We start from the raw sequence: 25516 nt of genomic DNA on the forward strand, positions 1-25516 counted from the left end.
AGGAGCCAATAACATCAGATTACTACTCCTAGCTTGTCAGCTAAGCATCAATAACAGATTGCTAACTCCTATCTGATTGCTTCTCCCATCAGATAGCGTAATATAACACTAACTCCGCAGTCTAACTTCTAACACTCACCCATTGCTTTCCCCCCTCCCTGCACCTGAACCCTAGTTCTTCCATGCAACCCCAACAGGAGAGCAACAGTTCATACCTGCATCATTTTTCTCTTTCACATTTCCAGTCTTGTATTAACCATGCAGGCCTGGTAGGTCCCACAAAAGCTATGGGATCCAATGTGGCATAAAACACTGATTTAGGCAAGAAGCACCACTCTCTTCCTACCAGGGCTGGGCAGAGCTACAGTGAAAGAGAAGATGGAAGGACTGAGTATCAAGAAGAGGGGAGGGAAAGAGGACTGGAGAGCAGAGAGATGCATTTTGCTACCTAATATACTTTGAATTCAGTTCCCATAACCCATTACCAGCAATATTGCTCCGTCATCTGACTTTATCACAGGTGAAACTGCTAGATTATATGCATTTTAATGTTACCTAGTTTCCTTGGTTGTATTTTTCTGGATTGATTTCAGAGGGACTAGGATCCTTTAGGGCCAGGAATGTAGTACCAAGACTCAGTGACTGGGATCACCGGTTGCCCGAGTAGCTGCAGAAGAGTACACCGGGCGCTTAGCAGTGGCATAATCATTTTTAGTAGGGCCTGGGAATATATAGGTGCATGTGTACTGTGCATCCAGGAGGTGCATGTGAGTAAACATGAGGTGTGATGAGTGAAAGGGGATGAAGAATGTAAGGAAAACTAGGTTGAGATGAGGATAAAAACAATTGTGTGCCTCCAGTAAATCAGATTCTGGCCAAAGCAACTTTTAAAAGACAATCCATGATAGGAACCGTGGCACTAGACTTTTAAAAGCATTAGCCCCAGGATAAGCATTTTGTATTTCTGTCCTCTGAATTCTCATTGATTAGAATTTCCTTTTCCAAGGTACTCCTGCTAGGATCTGGGGCCTTCACACATGCTTTTCTTTATTTCACTGTGCAGGGTAGGTCTTGTGATTCAGACGGCAATATTCAAAAGCTTTTATGCAGGTAAAACACAGCAAGTAAAAGGGAGCAAGGTTAGGTTGAGGGAGGGAAGTATTCTGAAATCACGACATTATATTTCCGGGCTGATACTTTGCTTCAATGCAGGTGCAAAGTTGCGTGTTGGGCCAGATGTGCAAAGGGAATCTCCACAGTGAGTGGCGTGGATGATCTTTTGATCTAGAAAGTGGCTTATAAATGCTTGTAAATAAATAAAATAGGCTTGCAGGTCACAGAACCTGAAACCTCCCTGTGCAGTTTTTGATTTATTGCCCCATTAAGTCAGCAACCACAGTTACTTTGGCACAGTTCTTAAAATCTGATCCCAAAACAGAATGAAGGCTGGGAGAATACCGTTGTAAAACAGATTAGGATCAGCCCTCCTCCCCGCTGCCCAAACAAAGTCAGAATAAACTAAGTTACTCATGGATATTTTTATTCCATAATTTTAATATAAACAGTTAATTGTTGAATAATTTACACACAGCGAGATATTAATAATATTCAAAGATTTTCCTGTACATGTCTCTGCTCGGCTCCTGTATGAAAACATTGAAAAATAAATCAAGCTTTTTAACTTTTTTTTCAGTTTTTGTTTTTTTTTTTTTGTTTAAAACCATGGCACGGTTGTTGGTTTACTAATCATTATTTCAAAAGAAGAGGTATTTGTGAGACAGAACACAGCTTTCTTGGACCTATGTGCGGAGAAAAATAAATGGAGCAGCAAATCTTGTAAAGGAAATATATAGACCTCCGTGCCCCTCCCTCCCCCTGCAGTGCTTCCCAACACAAACCTAGCAAAAAATGTTCATGCACATTTCCTCAATTTAAAAAAAAAAAAAAAAGTTGACTTTCCAGCCTATGGTTTTTGAAAGCCTTTCAAGCAGCCATCAATAAGAAGCTAAGGTGAGAGTGGACCAGGCAGTTTGGAAATCATATCCAAATTGGCAGCTTGGTAATTTGCAGGTGATGCTCTGGTCGAGGTGAGAGACTAGGGTTGACCAGCTGGATCCATTTTTTTCAGGACAGGATTGTTCAAGACTGGTTTCACTCCATTGCATGAAAGTGGTACTGCTTTTCTTAAGGAACTCAACACAGAAATCAAAACTTAAAATCCCAGCATTCAGTGGGATAAAGCCAGCACTGATCTGAAGAAAAAAAAAAATAGGGCCAGTTGGCCAACTCTACAATGGCCAGAATGTGGTTTGCACACAAACTGCTTCGCACATAAACTATAGGCTGAGTACAATCATAAAAATACCAAGAAACAGCCCAGTACATGGAAGTGTTTCCCCGTAGCACACAGGCTGTTGAGGTATAAGGGTTGAGGTCTCCATATTACATATATAGTGAAACATATAATTTATATTAATTTAATGTGATCCCGTCCTATTATGCTGTTTTTCAGAATGTCATTTGAATGTGATTAACCAATTAATTAGTACTCTTCTCTCAAATCTTAATTCTCTACCCTCCCCACCTTATTTTGCCAGAAAGAGATGGTCTGCTTGTGAAAGTTACACCCCACTGCAGCTCTCCTGAGCCTCCTTGAAAGCAGTCATGCTCAGAACAGTGCCACACAGGGGATCTGATTGGTTAAAGTACTCTGCATGTCTGTGTGGGTCTGTCTCTGATGCCATCTGGTTATTTGTAACTCTTGCAAATATGGCCACCCACGGAAGTTTAAAAGAATTATGGGGGGAGTTAGGAGCAGCTTAAATAATTTCACAAACAGCAGTACTAGCAGTCTAATATTTTCATTGGTATAGGACGAAAATTACTATTCATTACATGCACTTTTTGAAACACTGCAGGGAGCAGAGAGAGCACGGCTTTCTTTAAAACCCAGAGAGGTGAAAGCCTATACAAAATAGAATACTACCTAAAATGGACTTGGAGAATCTGTAACAAGAAAGTAGGTTGAATTGCACTGGTTTTCAGGTAGCTGTTGATAACAAAAAGAGGCAAGTAGTCAACATCTGCATACAAGTTTCTCTCAAAATACGAAATACCATTTTTCAGACTGTGTTGCCAACTGGATCCATGTCACTTGGACAGGGTGAGGCACTCCTGGTTTAACCTTCCCTCCTGCCTCTATGGATTTGTAGCTTCAAGTCCACAGATGCAATTGGAGTGGGGCAGGGGAAGGGGAATCCTTGTCTGACTTAGCCTGTTCAGATGACCCAGAACCACTTGATGAACCTATATTCAGACTAGACATAATGGCAGGTCAGACCTGGTTAGGCATGCTTGGGTTTTATCCGGCTGCATGGGAGGATGCAGCACCCACTGCATGGCCACATGTTATTGGTCACGGGAAGCAGATATTGCACTATAAAGTAAAATGGCCACAGACGGCCAGAGTACAGTGTCCCTTGGGTACCCAAAAAGCTGCAGCAAAGTGCTTAGCAATGAGCATTCATACTAAAACGGAGTAGGTTTCTAGTAGGTATGACACACCATTCAATTTATCTATCCATACATACATGGCTCGATTATGCCTGACTGAATACTTCATTTTCCTCCCCAAATTAAGCTGAGGTAAACATTTACCTGACGTTAAAGTACATTTGCAAATAGTGTTTAAGATATTTTAATCAAACTTAAAAAAAAACAAAAACCAACAACAAATACATCTTTACTAACATTTGTATCCAATGAACTGTGTCAATTGAAAGTCACTGTTCTAAGAGGAAGCAGCAACTTCTCGTCACGCTACCTGACGATCCGCTGCTGCAGCCGTCACGAAATAAAACACGATGTATATCAGGCTACTGCAAAGGCTGGGGAGGTGGGAGCAGATGGTGCAAAGATGAATTAAGAAGGAAACACTGATATTTTCCCCATCAAATCCCATCTTCATTAACGCAATGGAAGCTATAATTCTCCAATTATCAACATTGGCCACCCCTCCCCCAAAATCCCCTGCTTAATCTGTTATCACTATGATGGGAAAATATGTTTAATAGGTTTCTGCTATCTTCAATGCACTTGTACAGTGTACAGGTGATGTTTGAAAGTTTAGGGGTGGTCTTTAGGGTGGCCTCTATTAATACAAACTACAAGTTTCTTAATACCAGCCTTCTAAAAAAAAAAAAAAAAGGTTTTGTCATTATATGTGACTGCTACCATCTTTCCTAAAAATATTTATTACCTATACAGCACATCAGGATACTCATTTTTGGTACAAGATAAGTCACGGAGTTCCAATGTCTCCAACAATCCACATCTGGGTGAGTGCAGAAGAGGTTATGGAACTCATGAAAAGTGGGTATGGAAAACTTGACCTTGTTATCCGGGTTGGCAGCTCCTAACCCTACTCACTGTGCCGTGCCACTAAACCTAATGATGTAATAAAGATCTCAAGAACTAGCTTGTTGTATTGTATTAAGGAATCAAAAGGTTAGCAATTCCTGGAGGAGTCCTTTCATGGTGGGAATAAATTGTAGTGAGGTTAAATGTTTCTTCCATCAGTGCTCCCTGCTACATCTGTCCGTTAACTATTTTATTGTATTTGAATACGACAGGCAATGTGGTACTTGCAGTCTTGTGAAATCATCAGAGAGAACAGATGCCATATATAAGGCACAACATTTTTCTGGAACGATGAAGGTATTATCAAGCTGAGAGTTTTGTCAAATGTATTTCATATGTTCTTCAAAATGGGACAATTTATAAAACAAATAAAAAGGATTTGTGCTCACTTTCATTTGATTAAGAATGTTTTAGGTTAGAAATTGTATAGTCGTACTAAGAAACACAGGGCCTTCCAAGAGGAACACTAGTGAGCTGATAGCCTCACAATAGGAAATCCTTTGACGAGTTCTTTTCAAAGAGACGCTGAGTATAATTGCAGGTATCGGGAGTCACATTATGATGCGTGAAATATAAGCCTTCACTGTGTAATCATCAGGCCGATGCAGAAAGCTCAGCATTAAAACGTGCAGTTTTCTAACACAATTTTTTTTAAACTCTTGATGCAATAAGCTAATGGTATGTTAATGCTCCGCTAAAAAAATGCACTGACTGCAAAGCCTTAGTAAAAATATGAGCTCTGTACAGGCTGAATGCACATTTTCACTCAGGGGAGCAGGGGTGTCTCTTGGCTCACTTGTTCCACTGTCACAGAGCAGAGCTGCTACTCACCACCCAGTCCAAAAGGGAAACACAAACCCTCTTATTTCCCACAGAACTCCCTCCCAGCGCGTCTCTTGAAAGGTACTCTCCTGGTGACCCCCCTACCTGGGTTTTCGGCCTTGGTGAGAGCAAGGGAGCGAGCAGGAGGAGGTGTCTCTGGAGGAGCAGGACAGAGCCACAATGCAGGAAGGACTGATACAGGTTTGGTTCTGCCCGAGAGAACAGCAGCTATGGGGAGCCAAACTTGTATGCTGAGACCATCTCAAATTATTTTGCTTTGTATTATAACAAAGGGGGAAAATCATTAAAATCAGCATTTTAAAGGAGACTTAACTAGCACTGGAAGGTTCACTTCAGACTAAGAGTAAAATTTCCAGCACTAAGAAAATCAGAGTTAAGCTAGTACATCTCTCAGCATAGGGGGTAATGGTTAATGCCTTAATTTGCATGGGATTTCCATACAAGAACACTAAGTAGGATGCAGCGTTTTACCATTACATTTTATGCGTGTAAAATTCCTTGCTGCACTGGCAGTAAGATTTACACGCACAAAATGTCCTCACATCTAGGGGTAATACTGTGTGTGTGCTGCCGAATGCACGTTATTGCATTGGCCTGATGGGTAGCCATTTTCCTAGAACCTTGACATAGAATGGAATGCTACTGCAAACCCAGCCCCTACTGGGGAATCATAACTACGAATGGGCTGAAAAATAATCCTAAAACAAGACACTAATGAAAGTATGGGGAATGGTATCAAGAATTCTGGGGTCTTTAACAATTCAATTTAGAATCGTGATCCAGGAAATACCAGCCACAGATAAATATCTGAATTACAGGTGGCGACAAGAGAATAACTGTGATTTTTCTACTCATTCCTATTTTTAACAGCTTTGTTCTCATTGTTTTTCTTCAGATGCAATATAAAAAAGAAAAAACTTTAGCCAAAAGAAGAATGCTCTTCAGCTGCCTGGGCTCTCTTCCACAGCCTCTGACCAATAGAAAAATTCTCTCAGCTGCATGTGTTCCCTTCCAGAGTCTCCACACAACAGAAACAAACTATTTTGGGAAGCCTCTGGAACTTTTGAAATGTTCCAGAAGTTTCACCCAACACCTCCCAGTTCTACCAACCCTCATTAAAATGGCTGCCTCAGAATTAGTTTCTGAGGCAGGTCCAGACTGTTGGAGCAGAAAGAGGTCTAGTTGAGATTTCCGATGATGACAGACAACTCAACACGCTCTTTTTTTTTTTTTTTCTTTTTAATTCTTGTAGAGAAGAATAATGTAAGAAACACAATCAGAGCTGGAGAGCTAGTCATGAAAACAGACAAAGCAATAATAATTTGCATTAATAAAGAGGCCTCCTTCCACTACGTACATTGCCAAAAAAGCAATCCTATCACAGCCAATAAGAGCAGCCACTGATGGGGTGGAACAGAAGACAGCATTCCATTTGTGCTAGACCGCTTATATATATGTGAGCAGGAGAAAGCAGACACATTTAAATTATTGGTAGTGGAAATATCATTCATGAAAAAGGGGCTCAATCATAATAATCCTCATCTGTTTTGGAAAGTTCCACAGCAATCCTAGGGCCTGATGCATTAAGGTCTTTTCCCATAGACACAGAATGGGCCAACTATCAAACAGCTGCCGAGTGGTGAAAATAGGCTGGTTTTTGCTGGTTATTTTTATCCAATTTTTCAGAAAATGTCCCCCAATACAGCTAGCTGGGGTTGCCTGCCGAAACCTCAGGCTGGTGAATGCTGCCAATAAGCGCCACCTGGTGAAATCCCTCCTACCCTCTTCTTTTTTGCCTGGCTTGATATGGCTGCCCTGTGAATGTAGGCTGGTAAATGTCACCAGTCAGTGGGAGAAAGCTTTGAAATGCAGAGATTTAACCACTTATCTCCTGACGATATCTGGCTAAACCTTTAGCAAACAGACCTCTTAGTGGATCAGGCCCCTAAGATGATAAGGAAAATTAGTGGAACAACTATAATGGGAAAAAATATAAACCTTTTATTGGCAACAGAGTGATATTGGAAAAAAAAACATTTTCTTGTCAAAACTATACTGTTTTCTTATCTGTGACTACTTTGGCAAACCTCTCCCCAGCAAAAAAAAAAAAAGCAATCCCCTAAAGTAAAAATAACACTTTTAAAAGTTAATACTAATTTTATTATAGAATATAAAATAATTACTTCTCAGCCTGTAGTTTCACAGCTTTGATATGCAGTGAAAGCATCTGAACTGCAAGGAATAAGTGCTTAATTTCCAGAAGGCCAAAGTGGTAAATTTAATATACAAAATATATTTCTTTATTTTAAATAATCTTTTAAATAATCAGATAGCCAGGGACTGCTCAAGAAACTAAACTGAAGTGTAAACTTCCAAGCTGGTACTTCCACAGCCTGTTAACCCTTGGATCTACATGTATCGAATCTGAATGAACACAAGCCAGAACAGAACAGCTTGGGACATCCTACGGCTTCCCTCATTCATTCATACACAGTATTCCAAGCAAAACTGCAGAGCCAAGCAGATAGATAGATATATATTACTAAACACTGCATTTTTCTTACCTTTAAATTATACACAAATAACCAGTCATGTGCTGTCGAATGTATCACAAACTATTTGTAATGATTTCTGGAGCTTGTATCCCATTATTTATTTATTTGTTTGTTTAGAGGCTTTTCTATACCGATATTAGTGGGTACATCATATCAGTTTACATCCAAACTGCAGATAGAAAATTACATAAAACAGGGAAGGGGGATGGGATAATAGTGACTAAACCATTAATAAGAATGCATGCGACTGCTCCTGTCCCTAACCTACAGCTTTCTTTTAGGTAAATTACGACAAAGATAGGGACCAGGCTCTGCAATTCATGGCAGTCCATTACCGGTAGATATGATGAGAACCTTACCGCCATGGATTCAACAGCTGATGACCTAACTCAAGTAGGTTTTACGGACACTGCAAGGGCATGTTAAGAAACATGGTGGCCAGAAAATTCAAAAGGCTTCTCTTTGGGATCGTCCATGTTTCTGCCAGAAAGCCATGACAACCATTCTAGAACAACCAATGGGAACCAATTTCTAAATGTTCTCTATGGCACAAATAGAACAACTTTGACTTCATATTTAAGATAAAAAGCTTCAACCAAATGGCATCTGGTCTTCAGCTAGTGTTAGGAGGCAAAAGCATATTTGAAATCACTGTTTTCCAAAAGGTACAACACTTTCGGGGTCTTTTTTTTTTTTTTTTAATTTTCCAGCTTAAAGCTTTTCTTCCTTATGGGAAAAGACCTTGATGAATCAGGCCCCTAATGGATCACAGTCCTCATCATTCAAGATCCTTCAAATTATGTCATTTAAAATCCAAGTTGAAATGGGATATTTTTTACAGCTGAAATGCTGAAAACAAAACAAAAAAATCTCTGTTTTGATCCTGCTTTGCATTTCTGAATTTCCTTGAGTCTTCTTAATCATGAACAATTTGTGACCCCCTGTTCATATTTACCCTTCAGAGGCACATATGCACTTAATACTGACACACTGTGGGGCCGATGCAGGTTAAGGAGCTTTTGGATGCGCTTCCATAACCCCTGATGAGATAAGGGAATTGGTGCGTTCAAAGTGTGCGTCCAAACTCGTGCGTAGCTAATAGCACTCATCCCATGTAAATTCATGTAAGTGAGGCTATTAGCTATTACCTCGTATGCAAAAAATCCCTGTGTGCTCGAGCTGCACTTTTTAACCCATTAAACTTTATGCCTGCCCTGGAGCAGGGACAGCCTTCCCGCACGTCAAGGGCGCAACTTGAAAACAAAAAAAACCTGTTTTTCTAAGGTTCCTCCTACTTAGTATTGTCACGATACTAAATAGGAAGAACCACAGAAAGCAGCACCATGCAAAAAAAAGTCTTGACATAAAAAAAAAATAATTTTCAGGGCGCACAATATACACTCTCAGGGCTGTGTATATATTGTGTTCGTATTGTGCTGGTAAATTAGCTGCTGCGGGATAAAATGGATGCTCATAAATCGAGCGTCTGTTTTCCTAACCCAGGCACAGGTACGTCTGCTGGGTGCCGGATGCCATGGCTGGGCTAGGGACGCACGGTTTATCCTTAGCGCACCGCGTGGGCGGCTCATTTCCTTATTGCATCAGCAGGAGAGGTGATTGATCGCGCATTAAAAAAAAACATGCGCCCAGTCTGGACACATATTTTTAGCACATCCATATTGCATCTTGTGCTGGGTTGAGTTAAAATGCAGTTATGGTCTTCAGAGGGATCAAAAGCCTCCTTTTCAGCAGAACAAATCGGGCTCTACCTCAGAACCCCTGTCTCAAAAAATGTTCAGCTAACATGCGCTGTTACTGCCGATGCCCATTTTAGTTAACAAGAGAAGTGTCTTTTCTATCACCCTACCCTGGAGATTCTAGAAATCAAGACACAACATGTGCTATAAGTTTGAGAAAGAAAATAATGAGACACAATGTAGAGATATCTAAGGGGGGGGGGGGGGGTCATTCATCAAATCGCGATGACTACCGCACTGCGACAGTAATATTAAAATGAGGGAAAGGGGTGGAGTTAGGGCGGGGTTAAGGGTAACGAGGTGGTGGTACCACTGCAGGGCGATAATGTTTTGGACATTGTTGCCAGCAGTAGCGCCAGATTTAACACCACCTTTTCTATTGGTGCTATGGCTGCAACTGCGGTGGGTGAAAACGCACGGCTGCGATGCGGCCGACTGCACACTTTCGCGTCCCCGGCCCTGTTTTCTTCGCGGATCACCGATCCGCTATATTTATATATATTTATAGCGGCAAGATGAATCTAGGCGTAAGTTGGCAAAACGTTTAGCATGAATGAAAGACATACACCGTTAAACGCTCGTCTGGCTGGCCTTGTTCAGCGTTTCACATGACAAGTTACCTACCTGCTGCCACAGCTCACACTTTTAGTGTCTTTCTGAATCTACTTTACAGCATAATATTTACAGGTGACCAAACAATGCACTGTGCAAACTGATTGGACATGTGCTGTGCTGGGCAATGGTCACCTCACTGACAAAAAATGTTTAATACACACTGCAATGGCACGAAGAGTGCACCCATAGGTGCTTAGGAAAAACCTGCCAGCTCCAACAAACATCAAAACTACAACCTCCAGCACTCCCCATCTCCCCCCCCCCCCCCCCAAAAAAAAATACGAAGGGTTGCATTCGGAAAAATGCAACAATGCAAGAGTTTCAGGAAATAGTTCTTCCTGCCTTTATCAGCTGTTTTTAACAATCTCTAGACAGGGGTATGTGCGTTTCTACTAAAATGCAAACATGAGAAATAGCAGGACTTCCAGCGCTGTCGACCTAGTAAGAATTTCTAAACTTGAAACCTCTTTTAAAAAAAAAAAAAATGGGATGACTCGGGCCTTGATGCCAAAAATGGCGGAGGTGCACAAAAAAAAAATGACATTCATGAGTAAGTCTGTGTGGTGCCACCAGCTCCTCCTGTACCCCTCCTTCTCCCTATAATGGATTATCTTTATGTGCAAAGAAGAAAACATTGCCATGGGTCAATTACCTGCAGGCCTTTGGCCATTTCTGCAGGGCAGGAAGTTTGCAGAAATGATGCCACAATAGACAGGAATGCCAAAGGTACATTCTACCATGAAGACTGACCGCCGAGCTCCATAAGTACTGGGATCTTATACTCTAAACATTTCCATATCAAAGCACAATGGGATTGACTCATCAGGGGCTTTAGCTTCAGCATGGAAAACATTTCTGACAAATGTGAGCCTCTTGAGAGAGAGGGTTTGCAGTACCAGTCAAACAGACAAGACAACTCTACAAATGCGAGTTTCAGAAGAAAAATGCAAGGAAACAATGGTAACACATCAGTATTCGTGTAGTCATCCATCCTACTGTACACTAGCACAGAAAGCACCTGTGGATCGTCCAAAGATCACACCACCATACAACAAAATGTTTTCTGCAACTGCTCTGCTAAACAAGAATAACAACAAGCTAATCACAACGGCACAGCTATACCGACTCCTGCATACTTTCAATGTACCCCTTTATTTATCAGAAATGTATATTCTATTTCTAGACTTCATTTGTTGAATGGTATTGGGCTCTCTTTCCATGATTTTATTTTATTTTTATTTTTTAAAGAATGCCATTGTAAAATCAGTTATTTTTAAATTATGTATAATCTCTCTCTCTAGACAGATAGATAACACTCCCAGCTCTGTGGGCTGAAAGCTCCCCCTAATTTGCTAAGTGTTTCAACCAGCAATCACCAGCGATCTCTTGCTGGGGATGTTAAAGTATCATGACCCCAAAAGCTGCCTGTGTGAAAACCATTCCCTTTTCGCTCCTCCTTGCCCCCACAGCACAGTAAATGGCAGGGTGCTACCCAGAGCTAAATATATCTGCGGTTAATGTGGGGGGAGGGGTGCCCACCAATGAACCTCATGTTGCAAACGGCAGGCTGAGCAGGCCCTGGGTTTTTTCTTCACTGTGCCTATGGCATTGTAGTCGGACTTTACAGAACCTGGGACGAGGCCCACAGGTGAAACTGGGACTATTCCCAATGGTCCAAAGCTAGCTGAAAACCCTAAATTTCAAAAGTACAGAGGCTCCTGATGAACCATACTGCGACGAGGTTACGATGGGTAAAAAGGACATGGACTTCCCCCTAAACTGTATGCCCGACTCAGAAATGCTTAACACAGGAAGAGCTGTGTGGGGCTTACTGCCTGACTGAAGTACATGCGAACAGTCTGCATCAGAACTACAAACAGTGAAAGTTGGATGAATACAGACAAAAGAGGGCCAATTCATATCAGCAAGTACTAACCATACCTCCCCCAAACCAGGGGCCCAATCAGTAGAGGAGGGTTTATTTAATTTCCTGCAGACTTTCAAGCACCGACCAAAAGTTGTACTGTAATATTTCTCGACGGCGCGCACACCAGGATACATTTACTCATGGTAATCACCACCCAACTGCAACATTTTATTATAGGGATTAATTCCCCACAATAACTGAGGCTATGAGGTGAAGAAGTGACCAATTTGGGCTTTCCCACTGTGCATCACACCCTCTATGCAGGAGATACCTGTTTCCAGTAAATGATCTTATCACAAACAACAAATGAAGTTACTCCAGCCGGAAGGCTTTCAGCTAACCCATCTCATACCTGATAACCAAGACTCGGTGACTAGTGGGGATATTACTTCATGACCACCCAAACATTTATCTATCTTGAATGCACCAGGAAAAAAAAAATTCAAAATTTCCATTATAACATAATAAAAGGGCTGAAGGCTGAAAAAGAATTAAGATCAGCCTTCAAGTTTTTTACTTTCCACCCCAAACGCCCCCAAAACAAGGCAGCCAGAAGTAACTGGATTCCAATTTTTTTAAAACTTTTTTTTTCTTACTCTGCCAAAAATAAAATAAATACAATTCAGGAGTCTTTATCCAGTCTCTCAAAGACATGAGAATATTTTCCAATATCAGAAATTGGTTACAGATTTTTAGATGTAAAAGTCCTAGGTGGAGTCCTTAGCCAAAAAAATAACCTCCAGCACCCCAACACTTACTATCACGACACCTGGTTCTAAAACAGGCCCATAAGAACAGATGTACAGGGGTGTGTGGCTCTGCTTGGCTTTGGTCATTTCCACATGAGGCTAGGATCTAAGGAAAAGCCATCCCCAGTGATTTTCCCCCTCGCCCAACCCTTCTCAAGCAGGTGCACCCAAGCACTGGAACCTCAAGCTTTGGATCTCCCCTCTGGTTCACGATAGGTCCAGAACAGAATTACTACAGTGAAGTCACAAGATATACGGTTTCAAACATATCGAGGTAGGCTGTGCCAGAAGAGGAAAATAATACAACAATAATACAATTCACGCCATCTCATCCTCCTGCACATTTCATTGCTATAAAAAAATGAAAACTGAAATGCTCTATATTCACTTCTTAAGGAAGCAGGTTTATGGGTTACTTTTTACAGTGATTTCTATTATATTAAAATAAATAAAAATCTCTTTTAATAGGAAAATCTGTTGAATTCCAAAAAATAAAAAAAGCAAAAACCGTGAGAATACCTCTTCACTCTAGCAGGTATAGTGTATGTCTGCTAGGAACTTACCACTGTGAAAGCACAAAAGCATATCGACGCATCTTACATTTTTAAACGTGTGTTCCCTACTATTTACAAAGCAGATTCTGCAACTGTGCGCCCTCAGCCTTCTACCTAGACTTTGCAGGGACTAGATGGGCGAGTAAAGCATAGCGACTGATAGCCATGCCACCATCTCAGATTCAGGTACTTGCTAAACTGCCCACTTCCAGCACACACAAAGTCCCTGGAGATGATAGATTTTGCACGCAAGCAGAATTAAAAGAAGGACAAAAACCAGGAGCACACATTTCATCACTCCTTGACTTGTTCTGATTAAATATTTACCGTTTCCTATTTACAATGTTGCCCACTTCCTGCTACGATTTTGGTCTGATGCTGAGTAGCTGATTTCTATCCCGACATCTTCTCTTTCTAAAGTGCAGGGCGAGAGAGTGGCTCAGAACACCAGGACAAGGGCTGGAGGAAGACTGGGAACACTGACCCCAACCTTCCACCTATCACAGCCGCTTGTACAAGCTTGCAGAGGAGGACATTCAGAGCCATTTCTACCTGCTTATCAGTTGTCTGCAAGCTGCCTTCTCTCAATGCAGCTAAACGTCTGCGCAGTGTTGCACAATTTGCACACCCTTAGCTGCATTTAGAGGGGCCAATGCAATAAAGTGCACCCAGCCTAGCAGGTTGGATGCATGTTTTGGACACGCTAGACTAGCACCCGATGCAATGAGATTAGCGTGTCCAAAACACACGCCCAAACAAATGTGTAGCTGATAGCACCCTTCACATGTAAATTCCATGTAGATGAAGCTATTAGCTCTTACCCCTCTGATCCAGCGTACATTTGTTAACGTGGCAAATTTAATTCCAGCCCCGGAAGTGACGTAAAGTCAATCTGCAAGTCAAGGACTCATGAGAAATTTAAAACTACGGTCCTCTGTGGTTCCTCCTACTTAGTATTGTTGTGACACTTAAATTTACTGCTTGCGGTGTTGAAAAATAAATGTATATTGGCTTGATTAAAAAAAAAAAAATCTCCTGGACTCACAGTTTAGATGCCCATAGCAAGAGGTGCTTAGCTATAGTGTCTTCAGCAACCTCAGCCAGAAGAAGCGGGATGAAATGGTGGGCACCCGATGCATTTGAGTGCTAGGGACATGCAGTTCTCCCCTAGCACGTCCTTTTTTTATGCAGCCCCTTATTTAAATATTGCATTGGGTGCCTAGGGGATGTGGCTGTGTGCACATTAGGAAAGCAAGCGCTCAATCCGAGCGCCTGTTTTCAACATGCGTCTTATTGTATCGGCCACAGAGGTTGCATCCCAGGGGAGCGGCATGTTTAGGTCAGGGAGAGGAGGGAAAAACATGCATGTAGACTGCATTTTCAGTTTTCTGGGCATTATTTTCCAGGGAAATGTAGCCACGCTAAAGGCAGGTGGCAAAAACACAACAGGACGCTTTGTGCACTTGGCGAGAGAGCGTGCACACTCTCACTTCGGAAACTGGTGCAAAGTTCATGGGTAAGAAGTGCTTGAGATCTTATCCCTTTAGGCCCCTGCTCCCCGGGGCCATCCACCATGGGGCTGGCTAAGGGAATGTTTCCAAGATATTAAAAAATGCATCCTCTTCTAATTATACATTGCATACAAATTCATGTGGTGCTGCATACCGCAGCTAAGGTTAACACTGTATGGATAAAGTGTTCTCAAAATGTCTACATTTCATTTTTTTTCCCCAACATATATATTTTTTTTTTGTTTGGCATTTGCCTGCCTTTTTATTTCAATGCATAGATGCCTTTCTCCACTCCCACCTTCCTTTGCAGATTCAAAAGGTTACAAAAACTGACTTTCTAGGGATACTCCCAGGCTTTGTCATGATTTCTTTCCCCTTTCAAGCCCTTTTTCTGGCGTAACCATCAGGGCTGATGGCCTGTCTCCACCTCTCTATTCCTAGGCTCTCCTTTTTCAGCTTTCTAGTGAAGTTATATGTGCTTATGTTAAAGTTGGGCTGAAACAAATCTATACAGTTCTCTACCACTCTCCCCCTGCAGTGATACAGATATTTTTAGTTGACCTAGTGACAAGAGTTATAAATGAAGCCATGAGGCGGCTGGTTGCGAGTGAATGCAAGCCGAATGTGCCCTGTTACCGGCAGAGTTTGCAGAGGTTGGCACGCACATGCTGGCCATTGGCAAAACGGGTAGCCATGTCCACAGCACCATGCCTTCTTGGCCGAGGCAAAGCTCCTCTTCAGCCGCTGACAACAGGAGGCTAGAGCTATGGGAGCAGTTAGACTCCAAGTTCAGAAGAAGAAAAAAACCAAAACGCTCCACATTTGCAACTTTGACAGAAGAGGAGGGTTGGGGAGAGTGGATGGTGGGTGCATGTGGTGGGCCCAAAAACATCATCAAATTTCAAGAGAACTGGGGGCAAGCACAGAAAACCCTTAGCTTTGAGGTGAGAGCGGGTCAAGCCAAAAGTGAAGCAGATGAACCTGCAGGTCTTTATCTGCCCTCAATTTTTCAGTCAAGACAGAAAATGAAGAGGATATAAGTCTGTCCCCCATCTCCACCTATTCTTGGTAACGTATCAAATTCATATAACGCAGCACTACAGGACAAAGACCGAGGCTTATAACGTAAACACTCTAAAAGCCCCCGCATCCCCAATTTAAGGATGAGTCTTGACTGCAGGAGTGGGCACATGAAGCGTACGTAAGGACCTCCATTTTTATTTCATTTTTCCAGTAATTTATCAATGTTTATTACATCCCTCTTTGGCCCGAGTTTGGTTTGATTATAATTTACCAACCCACTGCACAAAGACCTGCCTCCCTCAATCAACTCCATCATACATTCAGAGACCTTCGTTTTCAGTTTTTATTTTATTTTTCCTGGGAATTTATCAGTGTATATTACAACAAAAACAAAAATTATATTTGCCTGGAAAAATGGCGAGTCATTTTTCCCCCCACTGATTTCTCTTGAAAAAATGGAGGTCCCTACATACACTTAATGTACCCATCAGCCTGAGTCCCATTGGCAAAGGGCATGGGGGCGATGGGGAAGGGGAAAAGGTAAACAAATAGCATTACCATCTGATCCATGGCAAACTGCATGGGGTTCAACTGGTCACAACTATGTTAAACCTAGGGCCCACTGTTCCCCAGAACTTTCACTTACAAAAACCCAAGATTACAAGTACCAAAATGCAGCGGGGTGGGGTTTTGGATCAGCACCACACAAACAGCTGCCAAAGATAACCTGGCTACTGGCAATGCTGACCTATCATGACCCATGACTAAGTTATAGGGACCTCCTAGCAGCTCAGCAAGGGAAGAGAAGCTGCTTCTTCAGCTCAGTAGTAAAGTCCCTGGTTTGGGCCAAATGATTGTGAGTTCAAATCCCCAGCTTCCCAGGCAGTACTACAGAACCACTGTCAGCAAAGGAGCACTGCAGAGAGCTTGGGACTCTGATGGAGATCCCTAGCTTAAAGGCTTTCTCTTCCTCACAGCAAAAAGTCCAGCCAAAGAAGCTGCAAAAACCCACTGCCTTCCCATCTTCTCACCTGCTGAAAAGGGGCTAGAAGTGAACACACTACACCTGAACCAGCTGCAGGGCATGCTGCGTAACTTCGGCCAGATGGGGCAGGCAGCCCTACCAAAATACAAAAAAGAGAGAAGTTTCGCAGAGCATACTGCTTTTCTTAACTTCCGCACCATATTTTTATGCTTCTCATTTACTATTATTTCCATTTTAGCTGGAAACCAGATTTTTTTTGGGGGGGGGGGGGGGGGGCAAGGGGAAAGGAGGGGAGAAGATTGATACATTTGATTATTAATAATTAGTCAAACCATTACAGGTAGTCTTTAGAACGTGTTATAATATCCTTGCCACTAATTATGTGAACATTATAACCCTTCTTTGCTCCTGGAGTGCTGAGCTATGAGATGCTACAAGGGTTCATTCCGATAGTTTACTAAGGTACCGATAGTGTACTAAGGTACATGATTCTAGGAGACATGAAAGTCAGCTTACAGTGGCACAAGCAACAATGGAGAAACTCAAATGGACCGTATTCAGCGCCACTAAATATACCCAGTTAACAAAGTTATCTGGCTAACTTTAGGACTTATCTTTAGTGACTTATCTGGCTAAGTGCTGTTTTGAATATCAGCCTCCTAGTTTTTCCGATTTCACATAGGCATGAGATCAAACCAAATAATGCTACGAGCTGCTGCCAATCAAGTTATGGCTTTCCTGAATATATGCATGCTTTCCATCAATTTCTATTGAAGTGTATTTTTTGGTATTGATAATCAGTCTGTTGCTATGGGCACTCCGGGGCCAGATCAGTTTTTATGGTAATTACCAACCCCCCAACAACCAGACTCAATAGCTGAAAATCCTTCTTCAAGATGTTAAAGGCCATTCAATGAAGAATGGCAGTTTCCTTGGCCATTTCAGCTCTGCTTGGAGAGGGAGAGGAATTTGTTCTGGTTTTTTTTTTCCAGTTGCCATTTAGAGGTCAAGAACTGGAAACAGAAAGGAAGGCTGAGAGAGAGCCAGCGCAACACAGTTGCCACTCTTTGAAAAAAAAGATGGCGCCCGATGACGACGTTGCTTTGTATGGTGTAGATGTTGTTCTCCTCTCATGGTGCAGGAGGAGAGGCGCAATCAAAGGAGAAATTAAGAATGAAGAGAACAATTTGGCAATCACGAGGTTTAAAAGGCAGACAGTTTGGCCACTGTGAGCCTCTATTTCCAAATCAAGAGGCAAATTACAAAACTGCATTACTTCAGGGCTTCTGAAGTCTGCCGGGCGAGGCTGTTCTGGTTTGCGCATGTATTTTATATATATATATATCAAGAATACTGATAAATGATTCAAATGCACAGGATGCAGTTCCATGAGTATTGCTTTCTTCCTGCATCTTCAGGTCCTGCTCTTAACTTACATGAAATAAGAGAAAATCCTCACCCAAAGAAATCTGTGTAGTCTTGAATGACGGTAGCTTGATAATGCTTGAAAGACAAACACATACTATATATATATATATATATATATATATATACATATACACGTACATATATATATATATATATACACACACACACACACACACACATACACACACACTGAAAAGTGGCGGGGGCCTCTAAGCCGTGCCTGAGGGGAGAACCATATGGACGCCCTATTGGTTCCAATTGAAAGAGTGCCCGCCACTTTTCAAAGGACCATCCCGTCACTCCTCAGTGGCATGCTCTAGAACTAGGTATTGTATATGTACATTCACAATAAACTCTTACTTCAAGCCTCATTAAAGTACAAACCTTCAAAAGAACCTTATACATCCTAGCAAAGTCATTTGTAGCTGATTTTCAAGCAAGCAAACCTCTTCTAAAGACCAAAACAGACAGAAATAGATCACTTAGGAAAAAAAGTCAATAACTTACACAAGGTTAATATTTAAAACTAAACCCCCTCCTTCAAAAAAATTAGAGAAAAAATGTAACTATGTTACAACAAACAAAATATATACTTAATAATGCTGTTATAACAGAAAGCCTGATATCTCAGATAGATTTTCTCCTGTTGTCCTTGATCTTGAAAGGGCACAAGATAAAACATCTACAGGGAAATCCAATGCCCCAGTTCTTCGCTGCCATGTGCTGACACAGGCAACAGAACTCACGGCAGTCCCTCATCACCCAACTATATCTGTTTTTGGGGGGACTTGGGGGGATGGTGGGGTTTCCTCAATTATTTTGAGGGCAGGCAGAGGGGATGCGAAAAGGATGGACGAGAAGAGTGAACCCTCTTGTTGGCGGCACCCCACCAACATTTATGTACAAAAACGTATGACGCGAGTTTGTACGTGGTGCCTATAAATGCGTGTGCATTTATAATACATATATCAATTCCCATGTATACAAATGTGCTTAACACACACACGCACACACATTTACACACCAAGCACACACATCAGGGTTTTTTTATACCCATAAGAAGTATAAAAAGCAGCAGCTGTTGGTCAATCTGAGGAACTGTTTGTCCAATCCATATGTGTTTCAACAACAAAATTCACAAGATATAAAAAAATCCTTCAGCCATTGACGAAAGAAACTAAATTCCGTAGCAGTGAAGTTTAGAATTCTGTTGGCAAACCTCCTCACACTGTGTATATGTCTGTGGGAATTTATTTTCTTTGTCCTTTCTCAAATTTTGCCTTCCAACATTTCATTTTTGTACTTATTATACCGTTGCTCAGATACTAGAGAATTTAATGTCCTGGTTTTGCATGTGTGTTTCAGTTCTCCTCCCATCTATCTGCAAAATCCATATTCATTTGTGTATTAACTTGCATTTCGACCTCAGCACAACCTAAGGTCAACGTTTCCCGTCCTGAAACCATGGTGACGGAAGGGGGAAAATGCTATCTCCTTTGCTTTTCCCCATAGTTTTTTTTGTTTTCACAGTTATGTCCAACCGAGATGAGCCAGTCAATGTGGCCCAAGAAAAAATAAAAAATGTAATTGAAAAGATTATTTTAAAGTATCTACTAACAGTGAGCAGAAAGGTTGCATTTGTGTGTTCGCAGTTACCATTAAGTCCTGACCTGAGATTTTTTTCTTCGGGATGGGGTGAGGGTCCTTTTTGACTGAACCAAAAAAAAAAAAAAAATAAAATAAAAAGGAAAAATAAAATTCAAAAATTAAAAATAATTTTGAACACAAGACCTGTGCAGACGAGTAAATGTTAGGAAGGGCTGGACCTTGGCAATGAAAGGATCCGTCCATTCTTTTTCCCTCCGTTCATATGAGTATAACGTATATGATCTTCATAGCTTCCCTTTAGCCCTATCGCTGGTCCATTGTTTTGCCCCAAGACTTCATCCCTTTGAGAGCAGGAAGAGGGGTCCAAAGGAATGCTCTCCATGTTCTCAAAATCCATTTCAAACTCTTCAGTCTCCGGAGGCTTGTTCTCCTCGCTGTAGAAAAAGGAGACCTCCTGGAAGCTGGGGTGCAAATCGTCCTTCAGCATCTCAATGATCTCCAGAAAGGTCGGTCGCATCTTGGGGTTATACTGCCAGCACATCTGCATCAGGCTGTGTCTGGAAATGGACAGAGAGAGAGAATAGGAGGAGCTTCACAAAATGAAGACCTACGTAAGTGCACACAGAAAGACATTAATGCAAAGCGGTCGGAAATGTCAATGTTCTTCCCACTGAGTTCCAGAAGAGGGCTCTCATCCTTTATTTATGTAATTGGAATTATTATGCAATCGGATAGACAGGTAGTTTAATAAGAGGTGTGTGCAACACTGTGGATGACCTAGTGTTTCTACTCTACAAGGGAATTTATAGCTAGCGACTGACTGCATAACTGATGTTGGAATTTCACATAGACAAATCTTGGGTTGATGCATCCTCAGAAAGATGACACCTAATGAGGTGCTGCACGCCTAAAGGAATTGTGGTTTAACACACACTCAGAGGGACAAGAGCCCCATGTTCTCCTCCCCACGCCACGCTGAAAACACCAACACCACTCCCTGCACCACCCAGTGTTCCTCAGATCTCCTGCCAAAGAACTGACCCAGACTGACTGTGGCTGGGAAAACTCCTGGGATCATGCTCTCTAGACAGTATGAGTGTTTCCCGTTAGAAAGGTCACCACAAAAAATGAAATCCTCTTCAGATCACAACTTCTTCATCTTCCCCATCCCCTGCTCCCACAGTCTCCAACACTTTTATACTGTAAATGATGTAAATCTAAATCCTTATAGATTTTCAGAGGCTCTCTGAACCAGAACTGGCACTTATAGGGGAACTGCCATGCATCTTAGTAAGAATATTACTGCATCTAAACCCTGCAACTGCTTATTACAAGAGGGCTGTAGAAATGGCTCACATTTTTTAAAAGTCTGCCCTTCCTTTTCTTTTTTCTTAAACAATTTTTAAAAGTGGCACTTGTAACTGATTCTAACAGTGTGGTGACAGCTGGAACCAGTCTGCAACTGTCGTTGCAGGAATCCCATGGTTCTGGATTTACAAGGTCAAGTATGTGGTAACATCAGAAACTAAACCACTACCACAGTACCACATTAAAAATTAAAAAATAAAATAAAACACTTCCATAAAAATATAAGCCTGTGGTACTGCTGCTGCATATTTTCGAAAAAATCACTGTGCTGCAGTCTGCCTTCGCCTTGTCTTCCTCCTGATTCCCTTGAGTGGTTATTGCCCACGTCAGTTCAGTATGAATATTATTCCAAAATCCATTCCCAATCGGGAGAAGAGGTTTTTCAGTAAACACTGTATTTCTTTTTTCTTTTTGGGTGGGGATGAAGAGAGAAGCTGTTGTGGACTATCACACCAGCCTTAAAATGCCCAGGTCTCCTGGGTTACTTACAGTCTCCTTGGGCAGTTCTCGGGTTGATCCAAGAAGCCTCCATCCATGACAAACTTCAGGACCTGCTCGTTGGAGAGTCCTTGGTAAGGTTGCTCGGCTAGACTGGTGATTTCCCAGAGCACCACTCCAAATGACCTGAAGAGACAGACCTTGCATTACCAGTCTGCTAGGTGTGTGCCCATCGCCATATCTGAGTCAAACATGAAGGGGATCTTTGGCACTATACCATCAATTTAACGCACCTCAGGTAATGAAAATAATGCACATGAGGCAAATATTAACAAGGAGATGATAATCTAAGGGGGCACACAGAATGGACGTAAAGAAGCATTTCCTCCAGGAACTGGTGAGGGAAGCCTGGGGCAGTCTCCCGGGGGAGGCAAGAATGGGATTGGAGCTCAGGGTGGCATGGCTCAGGCCCAGGATCCCTAGTGGTGGGGAATCTTGCAGTCCTTGGTTTTCCTCCTGGTTTGTGCCAGGGCCCCACACTCTGCTGCAGGGCTCCTGGGTCATCGCAGTCTTCCCATATGCCCAGCATAACTCACCACACATCAGAGAAGGCAGTGAAGACCCCGTCCTTTAGAGACTCGGGTGCCATCCACCTGACAGGAAGCAGGCCCTTGCCTCCCTTACGGTAATAGTCTGTCTCATAGATGTCTCGGGTCATTCCAAAATCTGAAAAGAATATTGTTATATTGTATATACCGTGTGTGTGTGTAAGATATAAATATATATCTGTATCCTCCCATACATTGTTACATGGGAGTGTAACAGTATATATATATATATATATATATATATATATATATATATATATATATACACACACACATACACACACAAGGAGGTCCATATTCAAAATCCATCTAATCGATCAGCTTATTCACCGGCGACATTCTAGCCGGATAACTAGGGGCTTTCTGAGGGCGTTCGGGAAGGGGCTGAGATATCCGGCTAACCTAACTAAATATTGGGTATATCTGGCTAGGCTAGCTGGATAATGTGCCAGTTAACCGGATATATTTAATGATATCCGACTAAATAGCGCTGTCAAAAGGAAAAGTATTAAACAAAGAGAGTGGGCCATCCACTCCCTCGGTGGACCCCCACTGCCAAATACCTTTAAAGGCCTTGTTGGGCCGTGACTTCTTCACCTTCTCACTCCTCAAAGTCTTAACCAGTCCCTGCCCCCCCCATCCATCCACCTACCTGCAAGGGTCTATTAAATAGCCGAGCCCCCATCCCCTTCCCCCAACCTTCCTGATACCCATCGCTACTTTTAATAAGATTACCGGGAGCAATGGACCCTTCCCCCAGCTCCCGGCGCCTCCACGCTGTTCTAAAACAGACAGTGCTGGAAGCCTAAACCTTCATTAGCAGAGGCATCTCTTTAGATGGGGGGGGGTAGTAACTGTTTTTAACCACTTTCCTTCGGTTTCGCAAAAGCCTTTTGGATGGGTTGCCAAACACCACACACCTCCAATTTTGACAGTGAAATCTTCGGCCACCATGCAGTTCCGAGCTGCCAGGTCCCGATGAACAAATTTCTTGGCGTTCAGGTAGGCCATGCCATCAGCAATCTCTGCCGCCATCTGAATCATCTCCTGCAGAGTGGGGGGGCGGCTGCCAGGATTGTTCTAGAGTTAAAAGAAAAGCCGGGCTGGTTCAGTACCGGACTGGGGCCCTTGAAAAGTTTAACGGGTGATCAAAGAGACATGTTTTGGGGGAATCTACCCAACAGGGCATGGGGGTGGGACTGGGGGTTTACAGCCATATGTCAGGTCTGACAAATTCTGAATCCTCACCTCCAAATCGGGTCGCAAGGAGCGGAGGTAGCTTTTCAGATCTCCGTGAGCCATGAGCTCCATAACCACCAGTGTGGGCTGTCCTTTTGACACTACTCCAAGCAGACAAACCTAAAAATGAAGAAGCTGCATTATTATCGTTCAATATTGTTTGTTTGTGCATACTGGTTTTATCCAAAAGGGCTGGGGCACATAAGTTAGATAAAGGGTCAGAATTCCTTTTTGGGGAAGCAGATTAAATTCTTAACTGCCGGCAAGAATTTTAACAGGTTAAAAACAATACAACCTTTAGTTGGAAAACAGAGAGGTTAAATGCCTAGTTTTGTGAATAAGTGTCCTGGGATCTTGACAGGGCGATTTTCAAAAGCTATTTGCCAGGGTAAAATGGCCTGACTGAAAATAGCTCTCCTCACATGCAGCTAAAAGTAGGCACAGCTTCCATAGCACTCGTACTTTTATCTGCATTAGACATTTCCAGGGGCGAAACAAAGTTAGGTCACGCACCACATGATGGCAGCTGAAAGCCTTCATCACAGACGCCTCATTTAAGAACTCGATGCGCTCTCTGAGGCTGGCCGACTCGTTCACTGTTTTCACAGCCACACGGCTCTCCGGTTCTCCCTTCACGACGTCCTTGGTGATGCCTTCGTACACCATCCCGAAGGACCCCTGCCCGAGCTCCCGGATCAGGCTGATCTTCTCCCGTGGAACCTCCCACTCATCTGGGACATAGACTGTAAAAACAAAAAAACATGTGAGGAACAGTTTATATGTAAAAAACAAAGAAACCCTAAAGATGAGGCTATGAAATCCTTAGGCAACATTATGGATTGACAAAGGAACCATACCCCCTTGAAGAGAATCCACCCTAGAAGGTCAACGGGAAAACCTATTGGGATAACCCGTTTTGGACACAATCCAGTAGTGAAGTAAATCTTTCAGGCAATATTTGGTGTCATGAATCAGAAAATGTGACATTTATAAGGGGGAATAAATAATTTTAAAAAAGTAAATTTCCTCAATATAAAATTGAGGTTCTTTTGATTTTTTTTTTTTTAATGAATGGTGCACTCAACACTGTCACACTATTACCATCTCAATAAAGGGGGCTGGTTTTTATTGGTCAGTGTTCCAGATTCATTTAACGCACACATTTTTCCATAACGAGTTCCTAAAAGCTAGAGAAAATCATTGCTAGGGAGCTTCTGGGGAGACAACACCATCAGGGTAATTTTCAAAGGAAAATGTAATTATGACATACTATTGTAGCAATTTTCAAAAGCCCATTTACCCGCATTAAGAACACTTAACACGGGTAAAACCTATTGACAATTCAATAGCAAACATTCAATAGCAATTGCTACAATCTCTCCATCTAATGTTTAAATCTGACATCAAAAAAGCTCAAATGGGACATTATAATAATTATAAAACCAACAGTGATAAAGCGTTTTAAATACACCATTTTCAAATATGTAACTCTGATAATGGTTCAGTGCAAACAATAATTACATATTAACTTTTTTTTTTTTTTATTATGCCCAACTGAAGTTACATATTACTACTCGCAAAATCAAAATACTTAACAGCTGTTATCAAGGTGTAACAAAAGGTACAGATTCTTCCAGTGAACTTTGTACTCATGAGAAAAATCTGTCAGATTTTCAATCTGGAGGTAGAAAGTACTCAGAGGACAGCAAAGGCTACCCCTACCAGCTGCCATCCTCAGTATCCCCCCCCAAGGACTAACGCCAGTGATCGGGATTGTGCTACACTCATTACTTCACTTCCCTGCACATCAGAGTGGAGAAGTGGTCTAGTGAACTAGGGAAGCCAGGGTTCACATACCACAAGATGCTCCTCGTCACTTTGCCCTCCAC

At 42.1% G+C, this 25516-nt stretch overlaps 1 protein-coding gene across 1 annotated transcript in view; it reads right to left on the minus strand.

Annotated features, from left to right (window-relative positions):
• Nucleotides 1-1641: 1641 nt before the first annotated feature.
• Nucleotides 1642-25516, minus strand: part of INSR (insulin receptor) — a 369067-nt gene continuing 345192 nt past the window's right edge. The window contains exons 16-21 of the mRNA XM_029614140.1: nt 24141-24370; nt 23637-23747; nt 23309-23468; nt 22377-22506; nt 21832-21966; nt 1642-20531 (exon numbers count right to left, since the gene is read on the minus strand). Coding sequence (XP_029470000.1) covers nt 20177-20531; nt 21832-21966; nt 22377-22506; nt 23309-23468; nt 23637-23747; nt 24141-24370 — 1121 coding nt within the window. The 3' untranslated portion in view covers nt 1642-20176. The remainder of the gene's footprint in view (nt 20532-21831; nt 21967-22376; nt 22507-23308; nt 23469-23636; nt 23748-24140; nt 24371-25516) is intronic.

The sequence above is a fragment of the Rhinatrema bivittatum genome, chromosome 8 (assembly GCF_901001135.1).
Source record: "Rhinatrema bivittatum chromosome 8, aRhiBiv1.1, whole genome shotgun sequence".
Classification (NCBI taxonomy): Eukaryota; Metazoa; Chordata; class Amphibia; order Gymnophiona; family Rhinatrematidae; genus Rhinatrema; species Rhinatrema bivittatum.